Source organism: Zalophus californianus, chromosome 14 (assembly GCF_009762305.2).
Source record: "Zalophus californianus isolate mZalCal1 chromosome 14, mZalCal1.pri.v2, whole genome shotgun sequence".
Lineage (NCBI taxonomy): Eukaryota > Metazoa > Chordata > Mammalia > Carnivora > Otariidae > Zalophus > Zalophus californianus.
In genome coordinates, this window is record NC_045608.1 from 54,706,457 (window position 1) to 54,719,024 (window position 12,568).

A 12,568-nucleotide genomic window follows, 5' to 3' on the forward strand; every position below is an offset into this window, starting at 1 on the left:
AAAGATGTAGAGAGACATATCAATTATAGTAGGTGATTTTACCACACTTTTCTCAAATAATAGAAAAAGTATTAAAAATCAGTAATGATAAGGAACAGGGTTTCTCAAGCATCACCTTGGGATCTTTTAAAAATGCAGATTCTCATTCAATAGGTCTAATTGTGCCTGAGATTCTGCATTTTGAAGAAGCACCCAGGTAAAGCTTATGGTCCACAGACCACACTTGAAATAGCAAGGATATACAAAGATTAACCTTTATGATTAGTAAACTTGACCTAATGAAACAGTAACCAACAGTACATTCAATAAGTACATAAAGAATATTTATCAAAAAAATAAAAAAATAAAAAACAACCCGTCACTGAGCCAAAAATGAAGACTCAATAATTTTCAGTGGGTTGAAACTATATGTTCCTTGACCAAAACACAAATTCAGCTAGAAAGTAGTAATAAAAAGGCAACTATAAAATTAGAAATCCATCATGAAAATTTTTTTAAATGTATTTTTTAATAACCCATGGATCAAAGAAGATATCAAAATGAAAATTAGAAAATACATGTAACTTAATGACATATAACAAATCACGTGAGCTACAAAAGTGATTGATTTATTAAATAATAAACAATATTTAAAATATGCATTGTATGTGAGGAAATACAAACATAATGTATATTATCTAGATCATAGAACTATGTATGAATTTTGTGTTCTTCATTTTGTTTATATTTACTTGATTCCAGCTCCACAATATGATTTTTTCTATCTAAATCATTAATTAATTTGAACAAATACTTTATTATGATACACTAGTCCATAAAGAATTTACAGTGAACAAGAGGAATTAGAAGAATATCATAAAACACAAATACATCAGAAATGTAATAAAAAACACTCCAATTATTAAAATGCAAAATAAAGTCTCTATATTAATTTTAAAATACTCCATTTTATTAGAAATCAAAAACAAATGCAAGTTGAAATACTTGGATGCTATTTATAATTAATAGATGGCTACATAATTTGTTTTTAATAATATCCCATTTTGGAGTTTTTTTTAAATAGTCTCTTTTGCACATACATAGATAGCAGTGATATATACTTGTTATACACATCTATAGGCAATCTGACAATATGTATGAAGAACTAAAATGACACAGAGAGGCTGAGAAGATGGCAGGGTAGGAGGATGCTAAGCTTGCCTCCTCCCATGGATACAACTAGATAACACTCACAATAGTGTAAATAACCCACAAAATGACTTGAAGACTGGCAGAACAAACTCCACAACTAAAGGTAGAGAAAAAGCCACATCCAGGAAGGTAGGAAGGGCTGAGACAAGGATTTGGAGCCAAACAGACCATGGCCATCCGAGGTAGGGAGGGAGCCAGTTGCATGGAAAAGGGCAAGAAACCGACTATCACACTGGGGAGCCCGCAAGGGGAAGATGAATACCCATAACTTTGGCTTTGAAACCAACAGGGGTTGAATCTTGTGAATTCTTAAAACCAGTGGGATTTAAGTCTGGAATTTTATTTTATTTTATTTTTAATTTATTTTTAAAAATTTTTTTAAAGATTTTATTTATTTATTTGAGAGAGCAAGAGTGAGAACCAGAGAGCACAAGCAGGGTGAGAGAGCAGAGCAGGGTGAAGGGCAGAGGGAGCTGAGCAAGGAGTCTATGTGGGGCTCTATCCCGGGACTCCAGGATCATAATCTGAGCCAAAGGCAGATGCTTAACCAACTGAACCACCCAGGCGCCCCTAAGCCTGGAATTTTTAAACTCATCAGTGTGAGAGGCTATGTGAGAGGCTAGAGCAATAGGAAGCTGAGTCCCTGCCCTTAAAAAGACAGCGGGATAAACAGCCACCAAGGATACAGCATGGAAGCAGCAGTTTGAAAAATGTCTGGGGCATACAGGAAGGTGAGTTATTTACTTATCTCACAGCATGTATCACAGAAGCGGGAATAACAGGGAAACCTCTCTAGAAACAAAGAGCTGACAGGTGTCATTTCCCTACCCTGCCCCCCAACATAAACGCATGGCCACCTACAGGTATCAGCACAGTAACAATGCTCTCTGCCTAACTTACCTATACAAAGCCCTGGCCCCTCTAACTACAGTGGATCTGTCCTTTCTAGTCATGCTTAACATGTCCCTGCACTGTGGGGCCCCACCCCCAGAATACTAGTGCAAACTTTGCCAAAACCACGTCACCTACCTATGAATTTTGCGGGGCCTAGATCTAGCAGCAGGGTTGGCAGGTCTCGTTTTGCAAGCAGACCAGCATGAACCTTGTTAAAATGCGCCCCATCTAGCTGGGACCAAATACTGCCCACAACAAGCAAAGAGAGCTTCTGCAACTGACTGGACTGAAGGAAAAAGAGGCCAGAACACAATAGAAAAGAATAGGCAACACACATAAGATACACTCCTGAAGTGCCAGGTCCTGGGGAACACTGCCCTGAAGAGCACTGCAGGACCTTGTCCTCATAAGGCCATTACCTTCAAGAGCAGGAGACATAGCTTACTTTCCTAAATACAGAAACAGACATGGAGAGTTAGACAAAAAGAGGACACAGAGAAATATGTTCCAAATGAAAGAATAGGACAAAACCACAGCAAGAGACCTAAGTGAAACCATACAAGTAATATGGCTAGCAGAGAAGTTAGGTAATGATTATAAAGATACGCACTGGACTTGAGAAAAGAGTGGAGAACATCAGTGAGGCCCTTAACAAAGACATAAAAAAGAACCAATCAGAGATGAAGAATACAATAATTGAAATTAAAAAATACACTTAACAGAATAAATAGTAGGCAGAGGAAGCAGATGAACAAATTAATGACCTGGAAGACAGAGTAAAGGAAAACAATCAAGCTGAGCAAGTGAGAGAAAAAAGAATTATACAAATTAAGAATAGACTTAGGGAACTCAGTGACTCCATCAAACGTACTAACATTTGCATTATAGAGATCCCAGAAGAAGAAGAGAGAGAAAAGGGGGCAGCAAATTTATTTGAAGAAAGAATAGCTGAAAACTTCCCTACTCTGTGGAAGGAAATAGATATCCATATCCAGAAGGCATAGAGATCCCCCAACAAAACCAATCCAGAGAGGTTTACACCAAGACACATAGTAATTAAAAAGGCAAAAAGTAGTGATAAAGAAAGAATTTTAAAAGCAGCAAGAAAAAAGAATACAGTTACATACAAGGGAAATCCTATAAGGCTATCAGCAAATGTTTCAGCAGAAAACTTTGCAGGCCAGGAGGAGTAAAATGATATATTCAAAGTGGTGAGAGGGAAAAATCTGCAGCCAAGAATACTCTATCCAGGAGGGCTATAATTCAGAATAATAGGAGAGACAAAGAGTTTCTCAGACCAATGAAAACTAAAGGAGTCATGACCAATCAACTAACCCTACAAGAAATATTAAGGAGGACTCTCTGAGTGGAAAGACCATAAGTGAAAGTATGAAATAGAAAACACAAAAGCAGTAAAAATAAGTGTATCTACAAAAATCAGTCAAGGGATTTACAAAATAAAAAGACATAAAATATGACACCATATACCTAAAACTTGGGGAGAGAGGAGTAAAGAATGGGTTCCACTTAAGCAATCATCAACTTAATATACACTGCTATATGGAGAAGATGCTATATAAAAACCTAATGGTACCCAAAAATCAAAAACCAGTAAAACCTATGAAAGAGAGCAAGAGAAGAAAGGATCAGGGAAAAACCACAAAAACAACCACAAAACAAGTAACAAAATGGCAACATATACATATCTATCAATAATTACTTTGAATACAAATGGACTAAACACTCCAAAAAAAAAAAAAAAAAAAGACATGGTGACAGAGAAGATAAAAAAATAAGAGCCATCTATATGCTGTCTACAAGAGACTCATTTTGGAGCTAAAGACACACGCAGATTAAAAGTGAGGGGATGGAGAAACATTTATCATGCAAATGGATGTCAAAAGAACGCTGGGGTAGCAATACATGTAACAGACAAAATAGACTTTTAAGCAAAGACTGTAATAAGAGACAAAGAAGGGCACTATGTAATAATAAAGGGGACAATCCAAGAAGATATAACAATTGTAAATATTTATGTACTCAATGTGGAAGTACCCAAATACATAAAGAAGTTAATAAAAAACTTAAAGGAATTAATTGATAATAATACAATAATAGTAGGGGACTTTAATACTCCACTTACATCAGCAGACAGATCACCAAAACAGAAAATCAACAAGGAAACAGTGGCTTTGAATGACATACTGGATTAGACGGACTTAACATTCCATCCTAAAACAGCAAAATACACACTCTTTTCAAGTCAAGTGCACACAAATATTTTCCAAAATAGATCACATATTAGGCTATAAAACAAGTCTCAACAAATTAAAAAACATTTAAGTGATGCTATATATCTTTTCTGACCACAATGCTATGAAACTAGAAATCAACCACAAGAAAAATCTGGAAAGACCACAAATACATGGAGGTTAAATAATATGCTACTGAACAATGAATGGGTCAAACAAGAAATCAAAAAAGAAATAAATAATTACATGGAAACAAATAAAAATAAAAACAAAAGGATTCAAATATTTGGGATGCAGCAAAGATGGTTTGAAGAGGGATGTTTATAGCAATATGTCAAGAAGCAAGAAAAAAAAGAATCAAACCTAACCTTACACTTAAAGGAGGTAGAAAAAGAATAACAAACAAAACTTAAAACCAAGAGAAGGAAGGAAAGAAGAAAGACTAAAGCAGAAATAAATGACAGAGAAACTAATAAAACAGTAGAATAGACCAATGAAACCAGAAGCTGGTTTTTGAAAAGATCAACAAAATTTATAAAACTCCAGGCAGACTCATCAAAAAAAAAAAAGACAGAAAAAAGGAGGACTCAAATAAACAAAATCACAAATTAAAGAGGTGAAATAACAACCAACACCACAGAAATACAATTAAATGAAAATATTATGAAAAATTGTATGCCAAAAATTGGACAACCTAGAAGAAATGGATAAATTCCTAGAAACATAACCTACCATAACTGAATCAGGAAGAAATAAAAAATTTGAACAGACTGATTACCAGCAATGAAATTGGATCAGTAAACAAAAAACTCCCAACAAACAAAAGTCCAGGACCAAACAGCTTCAGAGGTGTATTCTACCAAACATTTCTTCTCAAACTATTGCAAAAAATAGAAGAGGAAGATAAACTTCCAAATTCATTCTATGAGGCCAGCATTACCATAATACCAATACCAAATAAAGGCACCAAAAAAAAAAAAATAAATAAGTGTATCCAAAAAAGCGTATCCATAAAAAATCAGTCAAACCCACCCCCTCAAAAAAAAACCAAATAGAATTACAGGCCAATATTGCTGATAAAACATAGATGCAAAAGTTGTCAATAAAATACTAGCAAACCAAATCCAGCAATACAGTAAAATTTACTACAATTGAGTGGTATTTATTCTCAGGATGCAAGGGTGGTCCAATTTTAAAAAATTAATCAACATGATACATCACATCAATAAGAGAAAGGATAAAACCATTTCAATAGAAGCAGAAAAAGCATTTGACAAAGTACAACATCATGCATTATAAAAACCCTCAACAAAGCAGGTTTAGAGGGAACATACCCTAACATAATAAAGGCCTTATGTGAAAAACCCACAGCAAACATCATACTTATTAGGGAAAAACAGAGCTTTTCACATATGGTCAGGAACAAGACAAGGATGTCCACTCTCATCACTTTCATTCAACACAGTACTGGAAGTCCAAGCCATAGCAATCAGACAACAAAAAGAAATAAAAGGCATCCAAATTTTTAAGGAAGAAGTAAAACTTTCACTATTTGCAGATAACATGATACAATATATAGAAAACCATGAAGACTTCATCAAAAAACTACTCGTTCTGATAAATGAATTCAGTAAAGTCACAGTATACAAAAAATCAATGTACAGAAATCTGTTGCATTTCTTTTTTTTTCTTGTTTTAAGTTTTTATTTAAACTCTAGTTAGTTAACATACATTTCTATACACTAATAATGAAGCAGAAAAAGGAGAAATTAAGAAAATGATCCCATCTATAACTGCACCAAAAATAGTAAGATAATTAAGAATAAACTTAACCATAGAAGTGAAAAATCTGTACTTTGAAAACTATAAGACACTGATGAAAGAAATTGAAGATGACATAAAGAAATGGACAGACATTCCATGCTCATGGATTGGAAAATCAAATATTTTTAGAAAGTCTATACTACCCAAAGCAATCTACACATTAAATGCAATCCCTATCAAAATACCAACAGCATTTTTCACAGAACTAGAACAAGCAATTCTAAAATTTGTAGGGAACAACAAAAGAATCCAAAAAGCTAAAGCAATCCTGAAAGAGAAAAGCAAAGCTGGAGACATCACAATTCTGGACTTCAAGCTATACTACAAAGCTGTAGCAATCAAAACAGTATGGTACTGGCACAAAAACAGACACATAAATCAATGGAACAAAGTAGAAAACCCAGAAATAAACCTGCAATTATATGATCATTTATTCTTTGACAAAGGAGGAATGAATATACAATGGGAAAAAAAAGTCTCTTCAACAAATGCTGGTAGGAAAACTGGACAGCTACATGCAAAAGAATGAAACTGGACCACTTTCTTACACCATATACAATAATAAATTCAAAATGGATTAAAGACCTAAATGTAAGATCTGAAACCATAGAAGTCCTAGAAGAGATCCCAGGCAGTAATTTCTCTGACACTGGCCATAGCAACATCTGTCTAGATAGGTCTCCTGAGGTAAGGGAAAGAAAAACAAAATATTGGGACTACATCAAAATGAAAAGCTTCTGTACAGTAAAGGAAACAATCAAAAAAACTAAAAGGCAACCTATTGAATGGGAGATGTTTGCAAATGACATATCTGATAAAGGGTTAATATGAAAAATACATGAAGAACTGACAGAACTCAACACCCAAAAAACAAATAATCCAATTAAAAAATGGGCAGAAGACATGAACAGACATTTTTCCAAAGAAGACATACAGATGGCCAACAGACACATGAAAATATGCTCAACATGCCTCATCATCAGGGAAATTAAAATCAAAACTATGATGAGATATCACCTCACACCTGTCAGAATGGCTAAAATAAAAAACACAAGAAACAACAGGTGTTGGCGAGGATATGGAGAAAAAGGATCCTTCGTGCACTGTTGGTGGGAAAGCAAACTGGTGAAGCCACTGTGGAAAATAGTGGAAAATTCCTCAATAAGTTAAAAATAGAACTATCCTATGATCCAGTAATTGTACTACTGGGTTATTTACCCCCAAAATACAAAAACACTAATTCAAAGGGATACATGCGCCCCTATGTTTATTGCAACAATATTCGCAATAGCCAAATTATGGAAGCAGCCCAATTGTCCATTGATATACCAATGGATGAAGAAGATGTGGTATATATATACAAGGGAATATTATTCAGGCATAAAAGGGAATGAAATCTTGCCATTTGCAACAACATGGCTGGAGCTAGAGCGTATCGGGCTAAGCAAAATAAGTCAGTCAGAGAAAGACAAATAACATATGATTTCACTAATATGTGGAATTTAAGAAATAAAACAAGTGAGCAAAGGGGAAAAAAGAGAAAAATCAAGACACAGACTCTTAACTACAGAGAACAAACTAATGGTTACCAGAGGGAATATGGGAGGGGGAATGGGTGAAATAGGTGATGGGGATTAAAGAGTACGTTTATCATGATGAGCACTAAGTAATGTACAGAATTGTTAAATCACTATACTGTACACCTGAAAATAATATAACACTGTATGTTGACAACAATGGAATTAAAATTTAAAAAAACCTATAAATAAAATAAAATGACAGAAAAATAGTACCTTAAGAATCTATACATATGTATATTACATATGTAAAAGACATATATTTTAATTTATATATAAAGTTGGTGATAAGATAAATATGGGTGATTTAGATTCTTTCCTTTCTCATTATCTGAATTCTTTATACAGGAATATAAGTTACATTTTAATCAATATTTTTGTTCTAAATGCTATAAGCAGCATTAGTGAAAAATTCTTACTTGTAGGCTTCTATGCTTGTTTCATCACTATGAATGTCTTGCTCCATGTCTTGTCTAATTTGTTTAGCATTCAATTTGGCATTTTCAACATCTTCTATAGCTTCTTCAAGTTCTTCATGAATTTGTTTGTATAACTCCATTACCTAGAAATGAAAAATATTTTTATTAATACATGCACTTAATGGGTAATTAAAAGAATCAGGCAAGAGAAAAATCAGAGAAAGGACTTAGAGTAGTTTTGATCTAAAGAAAAGTTCTTTACATTGATTTTCTTCCCATACTAATCTGTTTAGCACAGTAAAGTTTTAGGTTTCCACTAGTCTGAAAAGCATTAATAGTAGGGATGTATAGAAGTTATTGAAGAAAATAAGTTCAATATTACAGGTGACATGAGCAAAATAATTATTTTTTAACCTACAAAAGAATTGCTACTTTTTATTGTTTTTATTGTTGAAATAATACTTTATGGTAGAAAAATCAGAAAACACAGATGAAAAAGTAAATGAAACCAATTATAACCCTCTCAGGAATAACCATTATTACCTTAATGAAAGGGTCCAAAATACTCCATTTTTATTGTTTTTATTAATTATCAAATATCATAAACATTCTCCCTTCCCTCTCCATTTCTCCCTTCTCTGTCAACCTATGGAGAAGAAATAGTTGTAGTCTGGATGTCCTGCTGGAAAGTTAGAGGGAGGGGAGTAGAAGGCAGTAGGAAGTGAACAGTCCCCTCCCCAGTGGGTCAATTGGTGGACTGAAAAAAGGCAATTGCTTCCTGAAAAAAGCAATAATGTTCACTAATTTTTCGAATAGCACAGGTAGTAATAGCCTCTACAAGATTATCCTTTAGGCACAGGAATGTAGGGGTATACATTTTAGTAGAGAGCAAGGAGTGCACCAGAATGATGAGCTAAGCAAACAAGAGGTCAGGAAACATAACAGAATTCCTAATATCAAGTATCCCATGTCCAATTTGTCAGCACCTTTAGAAGAGGTAACCTGTAGGCATTGCTGGGGTGGTGGTCTCCATGTCGGGAACCAGGTTACATCATATGAGACAAATTCATCTCCAAGACAAGCTCTTGAGTTGGGTCCGTGTGGCACTGGTATATACTTCCTCCATTGATACTCACTCCAATTGATGTGCATAATACTCTTGTGGCTCTGTGGTGTTATGAGGCTGGGCTGCTTGCAGAATTTGGAGGCAACATAGAGCCCTGGAACTTGATTTGCAAGTATCTGCAATTTGCAAGTTATGTAGTAGGGCTCAAGCACACTGACTAAAGGCCTTGAGTCCTTTAAGCAATTAGTTATTTTAGCAGATCTCTAGCCAGGACCCCGAAACTGAGTCAAGACAGCAGAATAAAATAAAATAAAGTTATATGATAAAGGGACTATAAATAAAACACCACATTACACATCCCCTGGCCCCTAGCAATCACTAATCTGTTTTGTTTTATGGATTTATCTATCCTGGATATTTCACATAAATGAAACCATACAGGATGTGATGTTTTGTGTTTGGCTTCTTTATTTAGCATAATGCCTCAAAGTTGATTTGTGTTGTGACATATAACAATACTTCATTTTTTTTTTAATTTCTTTCAATGGTATAGATATATCACATTTTATTTAGTCATTAATCAGGTGATGGACATGGGGTTGTTTCCACCTTGGGCTAATACAAACACTGCTGCTATGAACATTTATGTACAACTTTTCCTTTTGTTTTTTTGATTATCAGTTTTCAATTCTTTGGACCATATACCTCAGAGTATAATTGCTAGAGCATATGGTATTTTGTGTTAAACTTTTTGAGGAAATGCCAGAGTCTCTTCCACAGCATCTGCAACCATTTTACATTTCTACCAGCAAAGTACCACAGTTCCAATTTTTCCACATAGACACTAAAACTTGTTATTTTCTGTGTTATATTTATTCCCATCCTAATGGCTATGAGTGGTATGTCATTGTGGTTTTGGTTTGCATTTCCCTAATGACTAATGATGTTGAGCATCTATCTTTTCAAATGTTTGCTGCCCATTTGTATGTCTTTGGAGATATATCTATTCAAGTCCTTTGCCCATTTTTAATTTGGTTGTTTGTCTTGGGTTGTGGAATTTGAAAGTTCTTTATATATTCTAGGTACTATACCCTTCTCAAGTGTAATTTGCAATATTTTCTCTCATTCTATAGATATATATATTTTTTTACTTTTCTGATAGTATACTTTTTTACTTTTTTTCATTGACATACAGTTGACACACAATGTTAGTTTCAGGAGTACAACATAGTGATTCAACAAATCCATACATTATGCTGTGCTCACCACAAGTGTAGCTACCATTTGTCACCATACAACGCTATTACAGTATCATTGACTATATTTCCTATGCTGTACCTTTTTTTTCCCTTAAGGATTTATTTATTTATCTGAGAAAGAGAGAGAGAGAAAGCATGGGATGGGCAGAAGGAGGAAGGGAGAATCTCGAGCAGACTCTGCACTGAGCATGGAGATTGACACAGGGCTCAATCTTATGACCCTGAGATCACCACCTGAGCCAAAACCAAGAGTCAGACACTTAACTGACTGGGCCATCCAGGCGCCCCTATTATGCTGTACCTCTTATCCCACTGACTTATTTATTCCATAACTGGAAGCCTGTGCCTCCCGTTCCTCTTTATCCATTTGCCTATCCTTCCACTACCTCCCCTCTGGCAGCCGTCACTTTGTTCTCTGTATTTATAGGTCTATTTCTAGTTTTTGTTTGTTTTTCAGATTCCACACAATGAAATCATACAATATTTGTCTTTCTCTGATTGATTTTTTCACTTAGCATTATATCCTCTAGAGGTTCATCCATGTTGGCACAAATGGCAAGATTTTGTCATATTTTATGGCTAAGTAATATTCTATTGTATATATGTACACATCTTCTTTATCCATTCACCTATCGATGGACATGGAGGTTGTTTCCATATCTTGGTTGTTGTAAATAATGCTACATTAAGAAAGGGGTACATATATCTTTTGAATTAGTGTTTTTGTTTTATTTGGGTAAATCCCCAGTAGTGGAATTACTAGATCATATGGTATTTCTATTTTTAATTTTTTGAGGAACCTCCACACTGTTTTCCACTGTGGATGCACCAATTTACATTCCCACAACAGTGTATATCCTTTTTTTCCATATCCTTGCCAACACTTGCTACTTTTTGTCTCTTTGATTCTAGCTATTCTGAAAGGTGCAAGGTGATCTCAGTACGGTTTTGATTTATACTTCCCTGATTAGATGTTAAGCATCTTTTCATGTATCTGTTGGCCATCTGTGTGTCTTCTTTGGAAAGATGTCTTTCAGGTCCTCTGTCCATCTTTTAATTGTATTACTTTTTTGGTGTTATGTAAGTTCTTGACATATTTTGGATATTAACCTTTCATCGGATATTGATAGTGTCCTTTGATGCATAAAAGTTTAAAAAATTTTTTAATGAGCTACAATTAATATACAATAGTTTCAGGTATAAAACATAATGATTCAATATTTCGGTATACTGTGAAATGATCACCACAGTAAGTCTAGTTAACATCCATTGCCATACATAGCTAGAATTTTTTTCTTGTGATGAGAACTTTTAAGATGTACTTTCTTAGCAACTTTCAAGTATGTAATACAATAGTATTAACTATGATCACCACACTGTACATTAAATCCCCATGACTTATATATTTTATAACTAGAAGTTTGTACTTTTTGACTCCCTTTTCATTCATCTTCTAACCCCTGCATCGGGCAATCACCAATCTGTTCTCTGTATCCATGAAATTGTTTTTTTGTTTTGTTTTGTTTTTCTTTTGATTCTACATATAAGTGAGATCATATGGTATTTGTCTTCCTCTGTCTGACTTACTTCACTTAACATAATGCCCTCAAGGTACATCCCTGTTGTTGCAAATGGAAAGATTTCATTCTTTTTTTAGGCTGAGTAATATTCCATTACACACACACACACACACACACACACACACACACACACACCACATCTTCTTGATCCATTCATCCATTGATGGACACTTAGGTTGTTTCAATATCTTGGCTATGGTAAATAATGCATCAGTGAACATGGGGGTGCACACAGCTTTTCAATTTGTATTTTTTCTCCTAATAAATACCCAGAAGTGGAATTGCTGAGTCATATGACAGTTCCATTTTTAACTTGAGAAACCTCCATACTGTTTTCCACAGTGGTTGCACCAATTTACATTCCCAGCAACAGTATGCAAAGGTTCCCTTTTTTCCACATCTTTGCCAACACTTGTTACTTCTTGTCTTTTTGATAATAGCCATTCTGACAAGTATGAGATGATCTCTCACTGTGGTTTTGATTTGCATTTCCCTGATGAATAGTG

The 12,568-nt window shown here is 34.5% G+C and overlaps 1 protein-coding gene across 7 annotated transcripts in view; it reads right to left on the reverse strand.

The window, feature by feature from the left end:
* CCDC178 (coiled-coil domain containing 178) overlaps positions 1-12,568 on the reverse strand; it is a 448,169-nt gene that overhangs the window by 349,872 nt on the left and 85,729 nt on the right. For all 7 annotated transcript variants that reach the window (XR_003517014.1, XR_003517013.1, XM_027576648.1 and 4 more), the window contains one exon: positions 8,158-8,300. Coding sequence is in view for 5 of the 7 variants with exons in the window: in XM_027576648.1 (XP_027432449.1) it covers positions 8,158-8,300 (143 nt within the window). In the remaining 2 variants the exon portion in view is untranslated. The remainder of the gene's footprint in view (positions 1-8,157; positions 8,301-12,568) is intronic.